Source organism: Emys orbicularis, chromosome 10, assembly GCF_028017835.1.
Source record: "Emys orbicularis isolate rEmyOrb1 chromosome 10, rEmyOrb1.hap1, whole genome shotgun sequence".
Lineage (NCBI taxonomy): Eukaryota > Metazoa > Chordata > Testudines > Emydidae > Emys > Emys orbicularis.
This window is the reverse complement of record NC_088692.1, coordinates 2,015,001-2,036,682: the sequence shown is the minus strand read 5'-3', so window position 1 is coordinate 2,036,682 and position 21,682 is coordinate 2,015,001. Positions and strand designations below refer to the sequence as shown.

General features: G+C 41.7%; 1 protein-coding gene across 2 annotated transcripts in view; it reads left to right on the top strand.

Moving 5' to 3' along the window:
• Positions 1 to 76: 76 nt before the first annotated feature.
• The window catches only part of TNRC6A (trinucleotide repeat containing adaptor 6A), a 26,143-nt gene continuing 4,537 nt past the window's right edge, over positions 77 to 21,682 (top strand). The window contains exons 1-15 of one of the 2 annotated variants that reach the window (XM_065411724.1): positions 77 to 2,516; positions 3,074 to 3,085; positions 3,454 to 3,618; positions 4,066 to 4,265; positions 4,534 to 4,614; positions 5,017 to 5,068; positions 7,233 to 7,375; positions 7,730 to 7,876; positions 8,053 to 8,190; positions 9,748 to 9,876; positions 9,978 to 10,055; positions 10,375 to 10,585; positions 16,533 to 16,664; positions 18,912 to 19,070; positions 19,428 to 19,568. In XM_065411724.1, the coding sequence (XP_065267796.1) occupies positions 92 to 2,516; positions 3,074 to 3,085; positions 3,454 to 3,618; positions 4,066 to 4,265; positions 4,534 to 4,614; positions 5,017 to 5,068; positions 7,233 to 7,375; positions 7,730 to 7,876; positions 8,053 to 8,190; positions 9,748 to 9,876; positions 9,978 to 10,055; positions 10,375 to 10,585; positions 16,533 to 16,664; positions 18,912 to 19,070; positions 19,428 to 19,568 (4,213 nt within the window). In that variant the 5' untranslated portion in view covers positions 77 to 91. Of the gene's footprint in view, positions 2,517 to 3,073; positions 3,086 to 3,453; positions 3,619 to 3,917; positions 4,266 to 4,533; positions 4,615 to 5,016; positions 5,069 to 7,232; positions 7,376 to 7,729; positions 7,877 to 8,052; positions 8,191 to 9,747; positions 9,877 to 9,977; positions 10,056 to 10,374; positions 10,586 to 16,532; positions 16,665 to 18,911; positions 19,071 to 19,427; positions 19,569 to 21,682 lie in introns of those variants that run through there. The other variant, XM_065411725.1, reaches the window with a different exon arrangement.

Genomic DNA, 21,682 nt, shown 5'->3' with positions numbered 1-21,682 from the left:
CACAAACTGGGATAAAGTTATCGTAGACGGTTCTGACAAAGTAGCATGGCCATCAATCACAGGCAGTGACCCAGAGTTGGCTTCAGAATGTATGGACACTGACTCCGCCTCTAGCTCTGGGTCAGAGAGAAATCTTGTTGTTATGGCTTCAGGGAGCACAGGTGGTGAAAACGATAGCGTTCGGAATGGCATTGGACATGGTTCTCAAAATAAGTTTGTGGTTGGTAGCAACAGCAATAATGTGGGCAATGGAAGTATTAATGGGCCATGGGGTTTATCCCATGGAACCATAATAAGCACATGTCAAGTTTCTGTGGATGCTCCTGACAGCAAATCTGAAAGTAGCAACAATAGAATGAATGCTTGGGGCACCATAAACTCTTCATCAAATGGAGGGTTAAATCCAAGCACTTTGAATTCAAATGGCAACCATGGTGCCTGGCCTGTATTGGAGAACAATGGACATGCCCTGAAAGGGTCTGTAGGGAGTGGTAATTCTGGCACAAATATTCAGTGCAGTACCATAGGTCAGAAGTCTAACAATCAGAGTATTAACTCTAAAGTGGGTGGTTCAGCCCATGGTTCCTGGGCAAGCCTTCAGGAAAATTGTGATTCTGAAGTGAATGGTACAAGGAAGGTTTCATTCAGTGGACAACCTCAAAACCTTAACACTGAAATGAATGGACCAAATAACACTACTAACTTTATGACCTCTAGTTTACCAAACTCTGCTGGTTCAGTACAGATTAACAAACTGCCTAATAATACAGGGCCTGGGGCCTGGCGTGTGAGCACAATGAATCATTCTCAGATTCAGGCCTCTCCAGTTACAAATGGCACTTCCACTTCTCATCTTAGCAATGGTGAGGCAAAAAATGGTGGATCTTATGGTACTACATGGGTTGCCTATGGTTCTAATTACTCTGGAGACAAATGTTCAGGCCCAAACAGCCAAGCTAATGGTGACACTGTGAATGCAACTCTAACGCAGCCTGGCAGCAATGGGCCTGGCAGCACTAATTTTCAAATCAATGGGAATAAAGGAGGAGGGGTATGGGAGGGAGGGACAGTCAACTCCCAAAATATGCCATGGGGAAGCGCAAATGGTGCGAGTTCTGGAGGAAGTCGAAGAGGATGGGGCAACCCTGCACAAAACACTGGCACTAGCATTTCAGATGGGGAATGGAATAAACTGCCTAGCAATCAGCATTCCAATGAAAGCGTAAATGGAAATAGTAGGAAGTTTACAAATGGATGGAAATCTGCTGAAGAGGATGATCTTAATAGCCAGAATTCTGCTGCATCTCAGATAACTGAGCAGAACAATGTATGGGCCAAAACAGGTACTGGGGATAGCGAGGGTAGTACAGAGAGCACTGGATGCCATGATGATAAAGTAACTGCAGAAGGACAGAACCGAGAGAGAAGAAAAGTTGACCAGCATGCATTACTCCAAAGTATAGTGAGCAGAACTGACTTAGATCCACGTGTCCTTTCCAACTCTGGTTGGGGACAGACTCCAATTAAACAAAACACTGCCTGGGATACTGAAACATCGCCAAGAGGTGAAAGAAAGACTGACAATGGGACAGAGGCCTGGGGAGGCTCTGTGACACAGACTTCCAGCTCAGGGGGATGTGTGGAGAGACCTAGCCCTAATGTTAATGATACCTCATCTATATCAGGGTGGGGAGATCCAAAGTCTGCTACAAGGTGGGGAGACTCCAAAGGCTCCAACAGCCAAGGGGGGTGGGAAGAGGATTCTGCTGCTACAGTAATGGTCAAGAGCAATCAATTATGGGTAAGTGGCAAAGAGGACAAGTCGTCCTGGAATGATACACAGAAGATCAAACAGGGATGGGTAGATGGACAAAAAGCCAGCCAAGGTTGGGCAATTTCTGCCAACGACAGCTGGGGAGAAAATTCAAGAAGCAACCATTGGGGTGAGGCTAAGAAATCTAGTTCAGGAGGTAGTGACAGTGACAGATCAGTATCTGGTTGGAATGAGTCTGCTAAATCAAATTCTGTTACTTGGGGAAGTAGTAATACAAACCCAAATAATTCTTCAGGATGGGATGAGCCTGCAAAGTCTAATCAGAGCCAGGGCTGGGGAGAAACTCCCAAATCAAATCAGCCTCAAGGTTGGGGTGATTCGTCAAAGCCAGTCAACTCCCCAGACTGGAACAAGCAGCAAGATGTTGGATCTTGGGGAGCACCATCTACCACAAATAAACCACCAGGTTCCGGGTGGTTGGGTGGACCAATACCAAGTCCAGCAAAGGAAGAGGAACCCACAGGATGGGAGGAGCCATCCCCAGAATCAATACGCCGTAAAATGGAAATTGATGATGGAACTTCTGCTTGGGGTGATCCAAGCAAATACAACTACAAAAATGTGAATATGTGGAATAAAAATGTCCCAAACAGTAGCAGCAGTTCAGACCAGCAAGCACAGGTACATCAGCAGCTACTGCCTTCAAGTGCCATGTCCAACAAGGAGAGCAGTAATGGTTCTGGTAAGATTTCATTTTACCTAGACTTGTGTTTTCTTGGGCAATTATAAAACACTTCTCTGGACTTTGTTTGAAACTAGAAACTTCTGTAAGGTGGGGAATAGTTTTGTCAGAGAACTGAGAGCAGTGCAAATAGGTTTTCAGTGCTTGTATTTTATTTGAAGGAATCTTTCTGAAATTTAAAAAGTGAACTTGAGCAGTATAGTTAGCGCTAGGCTACTCATCTTGCATTTAAGTGGCTGAGGGTGTAGAGGAAGAAGGAAAAAAAGCAACATCCAGAAAGGGGAAGCACTTTTGCTTTGTATGTAGCTCCAGATTTTAATTAACTTCAGCTGTGACATTAACTTTAAGCCTCTGTGGCAAACAGAGTGGCATTAAGAGGTGTCTGCAAGGTACAGTGCAGACTCAAGGCTTCACCTGTGTCCTTAATACAGAATTTTTATTGCCAACAATGAGGAGGGCACTTTGCTGTTCACTTCTTGGTGAGGGAAGGCACTGGGAGTTTATTTATATTGCTATAGCAGGTTTGGACTTCAGAAAAAGAGCTCTGACCTTAATAGATTGGGGGAAGGGTAGTTGAGCTTGCACAGTATATCTAAGAAAGTATTTGCCTTCCAGTAATTTTCAGTTGCAATTGAATCAGATCCAAAAGAGAAATGCCTTCAATTTGAAGTGGAGTTTTTAGATGTTTAGTGTCTTCTCATTTGAGAAATCTCTGTAATCAAAATGTAATGTTTTCATGTATGGAACTGGTGTTATATTTAGTTTTTTCTTCATGAAGAATCTTACAACTGCAATATTTTACTTGATTTAAAATATGTATTTATCTTGCTTTTAATTATGTGTTGTATTATATTTTGCGTGTAAAGAACCCCTCAGCGTTTTACATAATGTTTTAAGACTTGTTAAACTCACGAATAACTCCTACTGCTTTAAAAAGGTTGGGGAGAGCCTTCTACTCCTGCCACTACTGTAGATAATGGAACGTCCGCGTGGGGTAAACCCCTGGATACTGGTACTAGCTGGGGAGAGCCCATCAGTGATGCAGCAGGCACCTCTGGCTGGGGAAATGCTTCTGTTGGTCAGCAGGCTTCAAGTAAACCTGGTATGTGCTTTTGCAGCTTCTTTGAGTGTGCAGGTGGTGTAGTGTGAAATAGTGACCAAGAAGTTTGATTGTGAATTCAAATATAACAGGCTTGTATCTTGATAGTTACGTAAATACAAAAGGTAGATGTGCTCTCTGTACATTTGAGTGACTTTCTCAGATCTTAGGTACTGAAGATAAATTCTATTTTCATTAGTATTTTTAATAATGGGAAATTAGCAGCTTTTTTTTTTTTTTTTAAGACTAGTGTCATAAGTTAAAACAAATGCTGTCGGTTGATTTCTTTTTCTGTTGCCTTTGATCTCCCTGGATTCACAAGATTATGGCAGAATATCAGGTTTGTCACAATAATATAGTTTTACTTAACAATTGAATATAGTCTGGCAACCTTAAAATGTATTTGCATTAAAGGGAGTTAGTTCATGACTGAAAAATCTTTACACCCAGGGCCTAAATCTATGCAAGATGGTTGGTGCGGTGATGATATGTCATTGCCAGGGAGTCGGCAGACCAGCTGGGAGGAAGATGATGAAGTAGAGATTGGAATGTGGAACAGCAGTTCATCCCAAGAAGTTAACCCATCTTTGAATTGGCCACCGTACATGAAAAAAATGCCTACAAAGGTAATTATGACTTTACGAGGTGAGGCTGGAATTTAAGAACTCAAGAAGTCTGGGGGACAGAAACTGGATGTAATTCCTAAAAGCCTCTCACACAGGAACTATTTTGTGGGTAGGTGTAGGTGTGGGGAGATAGCTTCTAAATGCCCCAGTCAGGACCCCATTGAACTCTGTGTTGTACAATTATGTAGGAAGGCTTAATCCTTGTTTACATTTTAATTTAATCCTTTCTTACAATGTAATATACGTGCTGGTGACTGTTTCAAGTATCACAGTAATCCCTTTTATTTTTAAGGGAACAATGAAAGGTGGAAATAAACAAGATGAAACGTGGATAAATCCATTCATTAAGCAATTCACAAATCTCAGTTTTTCAGTAAGTATGGTATGTTTGGCAGGCTTGATAAATACCCTTGTTTCAATTAAATCATTTTGAAGTTTAGATTAACTGCTTTCTTCTTTGATTTGTTTTTTCCATTCCTTTACTGTTCAGATCTTCAATATAAGAACATCTGTTGTTCGAAAAACTTCTTATAAACATTACTGAGTTTTAATTCTAGTAGCATATACCAGATTGTCAATATTTTTGTGTGTCTGAAGATGTCTGTCTTCATCGATAGAGGGATTGGAAAAAATGCTTGCAAAATCACACGTGCTTTGTCAAAAGTTTGATTATTCTTTCTTGCAGGGTTGAATGAAATACTCACTGTATCTGGATCTCCTTTGTTTTAACTTTTTTTAAAGGTTCTTACTAAACTGATTCATTTTATTACTTCAGAGAGAATCACCAGAAGAAACCATACCGAGCAATAAGATGGACATGTCTGGAGGTAAGCATAAGGGAAATTAGTCTTGTGTTTACCGATTTGACAGTTATTCCACATCTTTTTGTTTGCATCCTCTCCTGAGTTATTAAAAAATAATTCTCATTCCCCTAAAGAAACGGAGGTCCTGATTATGTAAATACTTGCACACATGAGAAAGTAGTCCCATTGATGGCAATGGAATTACTCATAAGTAAAGTTAAGCATGTGCATAAGTGTTGACATGATGGGAGCCTAAATATGAACTTAAAAATCGATCTAGGCCTCCTCCTGAGCAACTTGGTTGCTACTGGAAACAAAGCTTTGATACGACATTAATCACTAATGCATTTAGTTTGGTCTTAGAAACAACAAATGTAGCTGTTCAAAGAGGTTTTCATTATCTATAAAAGAGAATCTTGCATGCTAAGAATATTTTAAAGTATATTTATCTTTACTGTAACCTCTCATTAATGAAAGTCTGTTTATGTGGAACTGGTCCGTTCATAGTAAATTTGAATGGTTTCTCTAGCAAATAAACATAGTAGAATTACTTTGAATAATGAGTGAAAATGAAAGATGTACAGTAGAAGTCTCTTGTGGAGGAAAAAACAGTATCCACTAGTTACAAGATGACCATTCTGTGATTGCATCTCAAAGATGAGCAGAATTTGTTCAGAATTGCATGTTGTCAGGTAGTTTTGGTCCTTACTCTAAGATTGTGTAAAGAAAATTGTAAACAAATTATAAATATTTTCATTAAGCTCATTGTGTTAAGTCATTTCATGCTTTTTTTATTGAGATTTACATTCCCCTGCACAGTGCAGCAGGAGATAGAGAATTAAACTGAATAGCTAATTTGTATTGGACAAGCTAAAAGGCAACATGTAAACTAAAATCCATTCAATGTGCAGCGGCAGTCAAAGTTAACAATGTTGGGAATCATTAGGAAAGGGATAGATAATAAGATAGAAAATATCATATTGCCTCTACATAAATCCATGGTACGCCCACATCTTGAATAGTGCATGCAGATCTGGTCGCACCATGTCAAAAAAGATGTATTGGAATTGGAAAAGTTTCAGAAACTGGCAACAAAAATGATTAGGGGTATGAAACTGCTTCCATATGAGGAGAGATTAATAAGACTGGGACTTTTCAGCTCGGCAAAGAGACGACTAAGGAGGGATATGAGCGGTCTATAAAATCATGACTGGTGTGGAGAAAGTAAATAAGGAAGTGTTATTTACTCCTCATAACACAAGAACTAGAGGTCACCAAATTAAATTAATAGGCAGCAGGTTTAAAACAAACATAAGGAAGTATTTTTTACACAACACACAATCAACTTGTGGAACTCGTTGCTAGAGGGTGTTGTGAAGGCCAAGACTATAATAGGGTTCAAAAAAGAACTAGATAAGTTCGTGAAGGATAGGTCCATCAATGGTTATTAGCCAGGATGGGCAGGGATGGTATCCCGAGCCTCCGTTTGCCAGAAGCTGGGAATGTTCAATAGGGGATGGATCACTTGATGATTCCCTGTTCTGTTCATTTCCTCCGGGGCACCTGGCACTGGCCACTGTCGGAAAACAGGATACTGGGCTAGATGGACCTTTGGTCTGACCCAGTATGGCTGTTCTTAAATTTTTTAAAGTAAATTAGATTTTTAATTTTTTCTGGTTTAATTATCCAGTGTGACACTAGTATACACATATCTTAAATTATTTTTATCTATTGTTTCTTTAAAGGATTTTTGTAACTGAATGAAGTACTTGTTAAAGGATTTATGGAATTTTCTCATCCAAATAGAAGGAAGATGGTAAATGTAACTGCAAACCAGGAAAAATTTTACTGCTAGTATTAAGAATGTATAGTTAACATCTGGAAATACAAACTTCAAACACCATGTGAGACTTGCCCTGTTCTCCACAAAAACAATGCAATCAGTTTTGTCTGAAGACCAGTAAAATCTGTTTAATCAGTTCTCTGGCAATCTCGTACAGCAGTCGTCTTAGTATTTTGTGCTCTAAGGCAAAACAAGAAAAATGGTGTTTAAAATCATTCAAACATCTTATTCAGTAGTGCCTCGTTTAGTGCAGTGATAAAATAGCACATACTTATTTACTATTAAGTATTTGAGCAACTAATTGGACTCTTCAACTTCATCGCCTTTCTTTCTTCACCTTATTAGGAATATTACAGGATAAACGAATAGAGTTGGATAAGCATGGCCTGAACGTTGGAGATTACAATCGGGTGGTAGGAAAGGGCCCTGGTTCTCGTCCTCAGATTTCCAAAGAGTCTTCCATGGATCGCAATCCTTATTTTGATAAGGTTAGTGACTGCTTAACTCTAACCCTGATAAACATTAATTCAGACAGCAGTCTGTAGCTATGATCCATTTGTCCCGTAGCTTCTGTACTTGGTGGAGAGATAAATTAGGGCTTTACTATTAAACTGTAAAACTTGTTTTGTCCTTTTAATTTATTTATCAATACTAAGCACTTATATAGCGCTCTTCTTCTACTTGCAGTGCAGATAACACTAATCTGGTCTTTTTTGTTTTCTGCCTGTTTCCTGCTGATGCTGGACTGTCATGTGACTCTTCCCTTCTGTTCCTGGCAATGGTTTCTCCCTTCTGATTGCTTGCTGGCTGGTTGTTGCGCATCTGTTTGTCTATCCAATCAGGATGGCATTGTAGCAGACGAGTCCCAAAACATGCAGTTTATTTCCAATCAAAACATGAAGCTTCCCCCTTCAAATAGTGCACTACCTAACCAAGCCCTTGGCTCCCTAGCAGGGCTGGGTATGCAAAACTTGAATTCTGTTAGACAGGTAAGGCCATGTGCATATCCTTGGCATGTTACTTGATGAGAGCGTTTTATTCCTTTGAAATAGCAGCACAACTATTGTTTTGGCTGATATACTGTTAAATTCTAATTCTGAATACATAGGGGTGGGGGAAGCCGCAGAAGAGGGGTATTGTCACTAATGTTAACTTCTCTTTCCAGAATGGCAATCCCAGTGTGTTTGGCGTTGGTAATATAGCAGCCCAGCCCAGGAGCATGCAGCAGCCCCCAGCACAACCTCTTAATTCATCCCAGCCTAACTCACGTGCTCAAGTGCCTCCTCCATTACTCTCCCCTCAGGTAATACAAGACAGAGCAACCACTGTTGTTAACATGCCAGAATTCCTTTATTGTCAGTCATCCACAGCTTTCCAAAACATTCCAGTCGGGGAGTACAATCGTTTATACTTGGTCTCGGTTGAAAAATTACACCTCTACCCCGATATAACGCAACCTGATATAACACGAATTCGGATATAACGCAGTAAAGCAGCGCTCCAGAGGGGCGGGGCTGCACGCTCTGGCGGATCAAAGCAAGTTCGATATAACGCGGTTTCACCTATAACACGGTAAGATTTTTTGGCTCCCAAGGACAGCGTTATATCAGGGTAGAGGTGTACTTATAATTTGGAGCAAATTCTGTCCATTCATTTACTGAGTTTATGGCATAATAAACTTTTCTGTCAACCCAAAATTTCTCTCAACCCAAAAAGTCAGTTCTCAGCGAACAACACAGTCTTTGCTGGGCCTGGGGAAAAAGTGGTTTAAAAATATTTATAACTACCTGAAGATGTGGGGCTGAGAATAAGCCATAGGAAACATCCTTAAGTTGCAGAGTGGTAGCTGTGTTAGTCTGTATCAGCAAAAAGAATGAGGCGTACTTGTGGCTCCTTAGAGACTAACAAAGTTAGTTAAATTTATTTGGGCATGCATAACTAACTATAACTAACTTTGTTAGTCTCTAAGGAGCCACAAGTACGCCTCATTCTTTATCCTTAAGTTGGCAATTGTGCCGTTAGATGTGGTCTGCATGTGCATGCAGCTCTAAGTGCTTGATTTTCCTGTAATGCTGACAAACAGCATCCTTGATTTTAGCCTGGATCCTCCCACCCGGTAGCTAACTCTCCACAGCGCACTTTTCTCCCTACTTGTACTCCCCCAATTACAGAGAACGTCCTGAAGCCAAACCCTGAGTTCCTTGTCTGTGTGGAGACTAGAAGGGACTCCATAGAAGCACTGGTGCAGCATTACAAGAGTCTCTGAAGTGCAGCTGTGAGTGCACACTTCCTAGAGGCACTAGTATAGGATGGCGTTCCTGGTAACAGACGCATCTGTGTTCCACTAATTTTTCTTTCGAAATCAGGGGCAGGAATCTCTCTGTTGCAATGCTACACACAAAATCAAAAACTACAACTTAGAGCTCTGACAGTGTTGCTTACTCCGTGGCATTGCGCACATGCTGTCTTTTTTCTGTTTGTTTTTCTTAAATCCTGAATTTAAGATCTCTTTTAGGTGCATAGCATTAATCAAACAGGGTGTGCAATATGGTTGAGTTAAAATTGGTGTCAGAACCCTAAATCATGCTTTTCCAGACTTTTGTGCCTTCAGTTGTGAAAATGTAATGTTTTAATTTACCTTTTTGTATTTACTAGTGTTAGTGTTTGATATTTTACTATATCTTCTAATTATTTTTATAGGGTAGCATATTTCGCACTTTCAGAGCATTGAATACTACTTGACCTGATGGTTGTGCTGTTAACTGCATAGGTTACTGTCAATCTACCAGTGTTCAACTGTAGATTGTCATGGTTCATGTTATGTCAAACCCCGTATGCTAGAATATGGTCCATTTTACAGGTTCCAGTATCATTACTGAAGTATGCACCAAACAACGGTGGCCTGAGTCCACTTTTTGGCCCACAGCAGGTAGCCATGTTGAACCAACTATCCCAGTTGAACCAGCTTTCTCAGATCTCCCAGTTACAAGTAAGCTAAACAACCTACTCATTCTATTTTTTTAAACTTTAAAGTCTGATCAGAAACTTTATCTGAACTATACCGCTTCATAAAAATATTCTGTTTCTTAGCGGTTGTTGGCTCAGCAGCAAAAAGCGCAGAATCAGAGAAGCATGCCTTCTACTGGTCGTCAACAGCAGGAACAGCAGGTACAATCATAGACAAGCCTTTTTAAAAAAAAAAAAAAAAAAAAAAAAAAAAAGTTAAAACTGTCTTGAGAGAGAGAATTGGTTTGTTGCTTATTTTAGAATATAGTTAATAACAGGCAGTTTACAAATGTGGACAAGGTAAGTGAAACTTTCATGGTGCTTGAACCACAGGATAGAATGCACTTTAACCTTAGTGATGGATTTTGCTGAGCTAAAATATACAAAGGAAAATGCATTAGTGTATTTATCTGCTCTTGCCAAATGTGATTTCCCCCTCCACCCCCCACTTATTTCATGACTGATGTGGGGTTTTTTTAAGGGTCGATCTCTTAGTATGCAGCAACAGATGATGCAACAGTCCCGTCAGCTTGATCCAAACCTGTTAATGAAGCAGCAGACTCCACCATCTCAACAGCAGCCACTCCATCAGCCTGCCATGAAAACTTTCCTTGAGAATGTCATACCCCATGCTACTCCTGAGCTGCAGAAAGGGCCATCACCGATAAATGCATTCAGCAGCTTCCCTATAGGTGAGTTTCTCCATCGCTAGTCTAGTGCAGTTAACTGATGCTTGTGTGCCACAGGATGCACAACCTTCCCTTTTCCCTTTGCATTTTCCCCTCTGGGAACAACACTGTTTTGTATCCTGTTAGTGCTTCTCTCTCTCTCACTAAGAGCAGCAGCATCTTTTATTGGACTCATCCTGTTGTCTCTGTTCAGGAAAGAAGTTCGCCAATCAAACTCATACCATTTCCAAAGGTGAATAAGTCTGTTACACCGTGCAAAATGCTTTAAGTTCTTTGCAATGTCTGTCTCCTTGCATTTGTCTTTCTTACCCTGCGGGTCCAGAGCTGCTGACATAAAGTCCTAAGTACATAATTATGAGTCCTGGAGCCAAAGAGCTTTTGGGAACAGTATCCGTGTGAGGAACCCACATGAAAGGTCTTATTTCTCTGGCTATTAAAATGTCTTCCCTGGTTTTGGAATTACATAGATAGCAAAATGGTATTTGGTGCTAACTTTTACAAGTTTTATCCAGCTGCTTTAATTGCATCAAAAAATATTCGCTCTGAACTTGGAATGCTTCTCTCACTATAGGCAAAACAAATGAACCTTTATAACTGCAAACATCTTGTCCTTTTTCTCTCCCCTTTTTTCTACACTTTCAGGCTTCTATCCAATTTCCACTTCAGAAATTCCAGGCTTGTATATTTTTCCTTCCTTAGGTCCCTTCTGATTGCTTTTTTAATATTTCCTAAAATTGGTATTCCCTGTTTCTCCCTCCTTCCCCAGCCCCCGTTTTTTCCTTCCCTGTCCAGTTTGCTTTGCTCGCGCATCTCTCTATTCCTGCTGTTTATGTTGAGCTGGTCTCCTTTGCATTCATGTTGCCCTACTCTGTAGAAAAGTTGATTTTTTTTTTTTACAGACTCTGCTGCTGAAATCCCCTTGCTTTAGAGATTGAATGATGTGGAGCAAGTAGATTAGTGCAGGCCGTGCTGCTACACTGCATGTGGCCCCCTGGCACTTTGCTTGTGGCCAGACTGAAACCTAAGCTGCTGCTTAATAGCTGCTGTTGGTTGGTGTCCAGATCCAGCTTCTTGGTAGCTACAGTAATTAAGAGGATATGTAAAAATGTGGCCCACTGGTGGTCATTAACGATTCCATGGCACTTCTTGCAAGAGTAGGGATATTTAACTCTGATCTCCTACCAGATTCCAAATTGGGTAATTACATCTTGCCAATCTTGAATTCCCCTTGCTGTTTCAACTGGATATAGCATTCTTCACTCCTTGGTTTAAACTGTTGTCTAATGTTGCTGTACATTGTTAAACAGATGTTGTGTTTCACTTCCAGGTTAACTGCGGGTCCCTGGTGGGTGACAATAGTGTTTGTAAAATTGTTATGAGATACTTTGAATTAACACTATATAAATCATAAAATCAAAAGTGTAGCAGAATCCAGGTCACAAGTGAAAAGTTAAAAAATAAGAGTATTAGGTTGCTGGAACCAACTAAACTTCTCAGTGAAGAATAGAGTCCATAAGAAAGATGGTGGCAATCTCTAGCAGCACACTGCAGTAGCATTACAGTGTGAGGAAGAACCAAAATTGGAGAGTTCTCTTCCTAAAGGTTGCTATATTTCCTGCTTATACTTTCACAGCATTATAGGGGGGGCTTCTTGTGGCATTCAGAGCAGGACAGCCTCTGCATGGGCACTTTTTAAAGACACCATAATAGAGGCCCAACTTCAATGTATACCCCAAATTAAGAAACACAGTAAAAGAACTAAAAAAGAGCCACCGTGGCTTAACCATGTAAAAGAAGCAGTGAGAGATAAAAAGACTTCCTTTAAAAAGTGGAAGTCAAATCCTAGTGAGGCAAATAGAAAGGAGCATAAACGCTGCCAAATTAAGTGCAAAAATGTAATAAGAAAAGCCAAAGAGGAGTTTGAAGAACGGCTAGCCAAAAATTCCAAAGGTAATAACAAAATGTTTTTTAAGTATATCAGAAGCAGGAAGCCTGCTAAACAACCAGTGGGGCCCCTTTGTTCGAGATACAAAAGGAGCGCTTAAAGACGATAAAGTCATTGTGGAGAAACTAAATGGATTCTTTGCTTCAGTCTTCACGGCTGAGGATGTTAGGGAGATTCCCAAACCTGAGCCGGCTTTTGTAGGTGACAAATCTGAGGAACTGTCACAGATTGAAGTGTCACTAGAGGAGGTTTTGGAATTAATTGATAAACTTAACATTAACAAGTCACGGGGACCAGATGGCATTCACCCAAGAGTTCTGAAAGAACTCAAATGTGAAGTTGCGGAACTATTAACTAAGGTTTGTAACCTGTCCTTTAAATCGGCTTCTGTACCCAATGACTGGAAGTTAGCTAATGTAACGCCAATATTTAAAAAGGGCTCTAGAAGTGATCCCGGCAATTACAGACCGGTAAGTCTAACGTCGGTACTGGGCAAATTAGTCAAAACAATAGTTAAGAATAAAATTGTCAGACACATAGAAAAACATAAACTGTTGAGCAATAGTCAACATGGTTTCTGTAAAGGGAAATCGTGTCTTACTAATCTATTAGAGTTCTTTGAAGGGGTCAACAAACATGTGGACAAGAGGGATCCAGTGGACATAGTGTACTTAGATTTCCAGAAAGCCTTTGACAAGGTCCCTCACCAAAGGCTCTTACGTAAACTAAGTTGTCATGGGATAAAAGGGAAGGTCCTTTCATGAATTGAGAACTGGTTAAAAGACCGGGAACTAAGGGTAGGAATTAATGGTAAATTCTCAGAATGGAGAGGGGTAACTAGTGGTGTTCCCCAAGGGTCAGTGCTCGGACCAATCCTATTCAACTTATTTATAAATGATCTGGAGAAAGGGGTAAACAGTGAGGTGGCAAAGTTTGAAGATGATACTAAACTGCTCAAGATAGTTAAGACCAAAGCAGACTGTGATGAACTTCAAAAAGATCTCACAAAACTAAGTGATTGGGCAACAAAATCGCAAATGAAATTTAATGTGGATAAATGTAAAGTAATGCACATTGGAAAAAATAACCCCAACTATACATACAATATGATGGGGGCTAATTTAGCTACAACAAGTCAGGAAAAAGATCTTGGAGTCATCGTGGATAGTTCCCTGAAGATGTCCGCGCAGCGTGCAGAGGCGGTCAAAAAAGCAAACAGGATGTTAGGGATCATTAAAAAGGGGATAGAGAATAAGACTGAATATATTATTGCCCTTATATAAATCGATGGTACACCCACATCTTGAATACTGCGTACAGATGTGGTCTCCTCATCTAAAAAAAGATATACTGGCACTAGAAAAGGTTCAGAAAAGGGCAACTAAAATGATTAGGGGTTTGGAACGGGTCCCATATGAGGAGAGATTAAAGAGGCTAGGACTCTTCAGCTTGGAAAAGAGGAGACTAAGGGGGGATATGATAGAGGTATATAAAATCATGAGTGATGTGGAGAAAGTGGATAAGGAAAAGTTATTTACTTATTCCCATAATACAAGAACTAGGGGTCACCAAATGAAATTTATAGGCAGCAGGTTTAAAACAAATACAAGGAAGTTTTTCTTCACGCAGCGCACAGTCAACTTGTGGAACTCCTTACCTGAAGAGGTTGTGAAGGCTAGGACTATAACAGCATTTAAAAGAGAACTGGATAAATTCATGGTGGTGAAGTCCATTAATGGCTATTAGCCGGGATGGGTAACGAATGGTGTCCCTAGCCTCTGTTTGTCAGAGGATGGAGATGGATGGCAGGAGAGAGATCACTTGATCATTGCCTGTTGGTCCACTCCCTCTGGGGCACCTGGCATTGGCCACTGTCGGTAGACAGGATACTGGGCTAGATGGACCTTTGGTCTGACCCGTTACGGCCGTTCTTATGTTCTCTTCCCATACTTTAGATAAGTGAAATTAAATCTGTGTGCGCCAAGGTCAAGTAGGGCTCTTTTTCAGTAGAAATTCAATTTTTCTATCTCTCACCCTCCCATAGCCTGATCCTATTAGTCTTCATATTTCCTCTGCTATGGATATATCTTTTTGTAGAGAAATACTATGTATTTCCCAAGAACATGATCATGGGAGCATTTCAGATATGTAAGGTGGCTTATGTGATGACTTGCTGAGGTCAGGTCCAGACCGATCATGTACTGAGGGTGAAATTCATTCTCCATTGCACATAGACCAAATAATGGCACTTTTCCCATGCAGACTTTCCTGTACACAGGATGGAATCCCCCTTTGTGAGCTGGCTGTGGCCACTCGTCCAGTCTCTGATCCTCCTCATACCCTGGGCGCAGGCTTCAGTGGACTCCTCTGCACTAGCTTCTTTGGAGCTGACGCAAAGGGTCCAGAGATCACTGGTGTGAAATGAGCACCAGTTGTGTTGCCCACAACTGCTTTGCAAAGAACCCAGGATAGAGGGGTCAAGCACTGGCATATTTTTATCCTCCTTTCTGCTGTTTCAGATCTGTTGAAGGTTGTCTGACATTTGCAGAATCTTGGACGTTGCACCTCTTCACCTATCAGTTAGTGAAACATTTGCTGGGACGCTCCCTAGAGGGTGCTGCAGAGTGGTGGTAGCCTGTCTGGCATCAGCGTCTACTTGTGGGCTCTCTTTGGAGAGCATACATAGGGCAGCAAAAGTTGGCCCATGGGAAGAATGCAGTGTCAAACTTTAACTTTTCCTAGTGAAAGAACTTTGACTAGTTCCTAGTGAAAGTGAGTAGGCTAGTAAAATGAATTATGAAATCCTGTGACTCTTCAGCTGTATATGAAAATGCTACCCCATGGTCCATGTGCAGGATCTACAGGAATGAAGCAAACTGTAAATAGAGATCTGATGGCAAAATGCCCCTTAAGTTTCCAGAGTTATACTTTTGTAATGGACCATGAGGTCTCTGCCACTTCACTCAGCATCGGGAGGATTGCCTTCAAACTATCTTCGGCTGCTGTCTCTTCACTGTTCACATTATCACCCTGTGACTTTCCCTTAAGGAACTGGAGTGAGTGAAGAATGCCAGAGTCAATAGTGTGTTCATTAAGCTTGAATACTAAATACTGGGTTCCCATACAAGAATGTTAGAGTGGCAGTTCAGATCGTTTCCATGCTTCTGGTTTGGCAGACTCTGCCCCGTTTATACTCTGGCTCCAAATCCAAACTGCTTCCATAGAACATGCAAAGAGCACGAGTGGGGGGGAAGTGGGTTGTTTTTGTTGTTTTGTGTTGAATCAGGATTAATATTGTTTGTGGACAGGATAAATGTGGACCAAAAAAACAAAGATGCCTGTGCAGCTCCTTGTAAAGTGCCCATGAATCTCTGCAAAGTACAGTTCAGTTGTCCAGCCAAGTATCCTGTTGAATAGCTCAACCAGGCCTGGAAATGAGTTTCCAGCTGGAGAAAACCAAATACAATTTCTGCTGAATAGGACCCCAATGAGATGGCCCTTAAGATGCCAACTTTAGAATGTGGCTTTTCATTGAATAATAGTACTACTTTGCCACATAGATAAGGTCAAAGATATTCACCAAAAACTAAATATTTGAGAGTCGGGGAGACTTGGGAAAAAAATCTTGGTTTGTGGCAAAAAATTTTAATACTGATCTGAGATCAGTATTAGGGGGAAAAAGTTCTGTATTTCATTTTTTGAATGTTTACTTCTGATTGTGTGTGGTGTTCATAGGGGTCTAATTCATAGTTTAATCTTTGGCTCCTTCCACTTGCATTTTTGCATGAGGGCATCAGCCAAGAGCTCAGTGCTTGCACGGCTGTGCTTATGTCTGTAGTAAGTTCACTGTGTTCAATACTCTAATGTATTTAAAATACAACATAGTGAATTGGAAGCATGAAATAAGCAGAGCAAAGCAATATGGTCTTAAAGGGTAATTAAGAAAACAGTGGCAGTTAGCAAAAGAAAAGTATATCTCGATTTCATAAACCAATGTCTTTATAGGAATGAACTCAAACTTGAATGTAAACATGGATATGAGCAGTATTAAGGAGCCGCAATCACGACTGAGGAAATGGACAACAGTGGACAGCATTTCTGTTAACACCTCATTGGATCAAAACTCCAGCAAACATGGTACGTTAAACACATTGTTAGTGAGAACACTAAGGTTACATACGCATCAGACAGAACTTTCCAACGTCTCTGTGCATATGAAACTTCCATTCCCGGTGTATTGGAGTATACTGGGGTCCCATTGCTAAGGTTGCATGTAGTTCTGTTCTGTGAGAATTTCTATTAGTCTGTCCTAAAATGTTGTTTTAGACTAAAACTTGCTGTGTATCTTCAGCACCAGCCAGTCTTTTGATGTGTGGCTTTTGATGTGTGGAAGGATAACTTTTTTAAAACTTCATTGAAACTGGAAAAAGGCCTGTTTTTAAAGTGTGGCCATGAATACTAGTTCCTACCTTAATCTGGATTGGAACACTTCATTTTTTATTTTAAAACAAAATCTTGCATTTCTTCAGCTTTAAAAAAAATTTGAAACTCATCCCAGTGTGTTAATCTAATCATATTTTACAATAGGATTAACTCCACAAATGTATGCTTTGTCTTTGTGCTTTACCTTCGGTTTAGGTTTGGATTGAGAATGTGTATGTACATATAAATGCACAGTGTTTGTAAAGGGTAGAAAAATAGGCTTACTATAGCCCATGTTAGAATAAGCAAACAAACAAATCTACGACATAAATCAATGCTGTGATTCTGTAGTCAGGACTCAATTGGCATTTTAACAATGTTTAAATCACCTGAAATCTCATCTGATTGAAACTTGACATACAGTCTCTAGATGAATACTTATAAAATGCCTCACATGGTCTCTCATTGCAATTCAGTTCTGGGGCTGCATTAGTTGTATTTTTAGATTTGTCAGCTGCTTTAACACTATGAAAAGTCCTCACTGCCCTAAACATCTAGTGGCATTATCCTGGTACTGCACTTGTTTGTTTTGAAAGCTAATCATTATTCATAGGTGCCTGTAGATGTGATGTGCTGCTCTTACCTTAGTTTGTTCAGAAACAAGAGTTACCTCAATGTTAGAAACTTGATGGTTCTGACCCTGCTGTGGCCTATAGAAGATGCATATATCCAGGGAAGTTATCACTACTTCAGAAATAACTTTGTGATGACAATTGTATCTGTTTGCTGATAGTGACAGTGACATAACTTAAGGTTTATTGAGGTCTACAACCAGTGCTTCCTGGAGTTTCCCCACCCTTGTGAGCATTATCAAAAAGTGGATTAACGTTCTAGTTGCCCTGTCAGTTCTGTCATTGTTTTGTGCCAGATGCTGTTAGCCAACAGGTTTATGTAAAAAGCTAAAATCCACAAAACACCTTTGTCAATGAATTTACTACGTAATTAGCACAGGCTTTTGGAGGCTGAGCATGCAGAGGTACTCTTTGCACTTTGCAAATGGATCAAGGACGGTTCTTCTCTTTTAGACCATAGACTTATTCATGAATTTACCTGCAGGATTTGAATTCTTCTTAGATTTGACCCTGCCACATATTTTGAATACAGAGTACTACTAAGCTAATTGCTCTACATTGCTACTAACCTACTTTGTAATTAATTATTTGCATTTGTTATTTACAGGGCTTGTATTAGTAATAAGTATATGTAAGGAACCATGTTACCTCCGATACACACTATTAGAATTCAGTCCAGAAAGATTTTCATTTTGGGAATGAAGCACACAGTAACCTAGAAAATCTGATTCTCCTATTTCATTTGAAAAATTCATATTCATTTACAAACTTCAGATTTTCTGGTAGATGTTGCTTCCTTTTGTCATGTGGGTGTTATGTTTTATTTAGTGTGGTGGTGAATAATAATTCCTTTGTGCCAGTTAATGGGGCAGTTCATGAGCCCTTCAACAGTGGAAACGAGGGGAAACCTACAGAGTCTCCACTGAGAGCCATGGTTTTAACAGCCACTTCACTTCCACACTGGAGTGCTGAAGACCTTGGCATGTCCATGTCTTACTTTGTGTCGATAAGAGCTACAAACAGATAAAACACCAGGAGTTTGAGATTATTGATCTGATTATTAATGGCAAGCTTCTTGTGACCTGGAAAATCACCCAGAAGCACATTTTTAATAGGGAAAAAACTTGCAGATGTTCCACTTCCACTGCTCAGACTTAAATATGCTGTGCCCACGGCAAGTCTGAAATTACACAATCAGGAGCTAAAATCTGACCCAGTAAACCTTTTCAGCTGTGTTTGATATGAATATGCCACATGTGCAGGGGATGAGCTTTATGGTTCTGTGAGGTTAGTTGAGAAGAATATTTAATAATCCTGTTTTCTTTAATAGGTGCTATTTCAAGTGGTTTTAGGCTGGAAGATTCCCCATTTGTTCCATATGACTTTATGAACAGCAGTAATTCACCAGCCAGTCCTCCTGGATCTGTTGGGGATGGCTGGCCACGTGCCAAATCGCCTAATGGCTCTAGCAGTGTTAACTGGCCACCAGGTAAAATTTGGCATTAGTTAACTCATTGTATGCTATATATCTATTCAGTAGTGTTTCTTCTGCATTTGTCAGGCATTAGAAGTAAAAATCGTTGTGGCCATGCATTTAATGGGATCTTATTGGGTCTGTCTTGTTAATGACTTTGTCATATGTGGAACTTCCCCATGCTTCGAAATTTTGCCCTGGCGACAGATGTGTAAAAAAGTAGGAGTGAGGGAATTAAATTGAGAGAGAATAAATTAGAAGCTTAGATATGTTGGCATGTAGGTCATGAGTAAGATTTTATAGGGCTTAGACAGGAATTTCCTGTAAAAGGAAATAAGCCAACTTCATGTCTCTACGCTTCTTTATTCCTAGAATTTCGTCCTGGTGAGCCATGGAAAGGTTATCCAAACATTGACCCTGAAACTGACCCTTACGTCACTCCTGGCAGTGTCATAAACAATCTTTCAATTAATACTGTGCGGGAAGTTGACCACCTCAGGGACAGGAACAGTGGTATGTATAAGTGGATCACAATCCAGCTACCTGGAGAGAAATTTTGTTGAAGGATGAGGATTGCCACTTTCCCAGATTCTCATTTAACATTTGTGACCGTACAGGTTTCGTGGCTAGAAGAATATCCTGAGGATGCAGCAGAGTTTCTGGGTGCAGGGTAACAATATTACTCGTGGGGGGATTCTGCAGGACTGCATGCCCACAGAAAACGCCCCGCCCACTGCAGATTTCCTGCATTTCCCTGCAGAAAACAGCGGGAAGCAAAGGGAAGCCGCTGGTGGGGGGAGGTTGGGGCGACCTTGGGCGCAGTTTTGGGGGGGATTGCCCCCTCCAAACAGGCGAGGCATGTGGGGCACACAGGGTTACATGCCACTGCCCCCCTCATTCTGCCAGCGCAGAGCTGCCCAGCTGAAGGAGGCTGTGTCGCAGCTCTGCTGATTCTGCAGCTGAACGCTGCCTCCTGGGTCCTAGTGCCAGTTGGGCTCCCCTTCTGTGTGCTGGGAGCCTTCCTGTTTTCTATTCTGTGCAACAGTAAGTGCCCGTGGTGTGGGTGGGGGAAATGAGGGAAGGTTGGTCCTGCTTTGAGCAGGAGGTGGGACTAGATGACCTCCTGAGGTCTCTTCCAACCCTGATATTCTATGATTCTATGAAGGGGGGGGGCGGGTGAAGGGAGGAAGAAACAGTGGGGAAGGAAGGGGGTGTGGAATAGGGCAGGGGGAGGGGAATGTGGGAGTGAGGTTAGGGGGATGGAGAAGGAAAGGGAATAGGGGAATTGCGGGGGGAAGCGGGAGCCTAGCATGCGGCATCCCCTCAGCTGCATCTGGGGCTCCCCTGTTAAGCAGGTCCATCAAACCCTCACCTTGACAAGCCCTACTCCCCTACACCTGGACCCCTCCAATGAGGAAGGGAGGAAGAAACAGTGGGGAAGGAAGGGGGTGTGGAATAGGGCAGGGGGAGGGGAATGTGGGAGTGAGGTTACGGGGGATGGAGAAGGAAAGGGAATAGGGGAATTGCAGGGGGAAGCGGGAGCCTAGCATGCGGCGTCCCCTCAGCTGCATCTGGGGCTCCCCTGTTAAGCAGGTCCATCAAACCCTCACCTTGACAAGCCCTACTCCCCTACACCTGGACCCCTCCAATGAGCCCCCCAGACCCCCACCCCACTGATCCCCAACCATCTGCACTTGGATCCCCACCACATCAAGCCCCACTCCCCCAGCACCTGGACCACCCCACTGAGCCCCCCCTTCTGAGCCCCATCTCTCCACACCCAGACCCCTCTCCTGAGCCCCAACCACCTTCACCTGGATCCCCTGCAGAGTCCCGTTGTCCCTGCACCCGGAACACCCGCAACGAGCCTCTGTGCATCCAGATCTCCCACTGAGCCACCCGCACCTAGATTGCCCCACACGGCAGCCTCTCGCCCCACACCTGGATCCCCCCATGCTTGGATCCTCCTGAGTTGAGCCTGCCCACCCGCACCTGGCACACAGGGGCAGGGCCCCGGGGTGTTTCTGGAGCAGGCTCAGCCCTTGCACTGTCAGGGTCAGGTGCAGCTTCACTGCCGAGTCTCTGTACCGGGGTATGTGGGGGCTTCAGGGTGCTCTCCCACCTCAATGCAGCCAGTGCTCCCCACTGCCATGCTGGAGCCACATTTATTTATTGACAAATAAAATGTGCAGAACTTTAAAATATTGTGTGCAGAATTTTTAAGTTTGTGGCGCAGAATTTTAATTTTTTTGGTGCAGAATTCCCCCAGGAGAACAATATGCAGAGAATGCTAGCAAGTAATTATACATGCTAATATACATGTTATTAGCCCTTTCTGGAGCCCTGAGAAGCAACTGAACATGCGGGGAAGCAAAACCTGGCAGCATTGCAATCACAAGGCTATATCAAGCTGTGGTTATAGTAGTTGAACTATGTTTTCTGGTTACAGTAACTTCTAGATGCTGAACACTTGGGTATTCAAAGCACTTGCCACTCTGTTCACTAGGAGGAGAGGGCTGAGTGGAACGGAGGGGTCTCTAGTCTGGCAACGTTAAGGCACATGTGGCCTGGATTTATGATTCATGCCTTCAGTTCTTGTTGCCCTTTCACTGAGAGGACTATTCTTT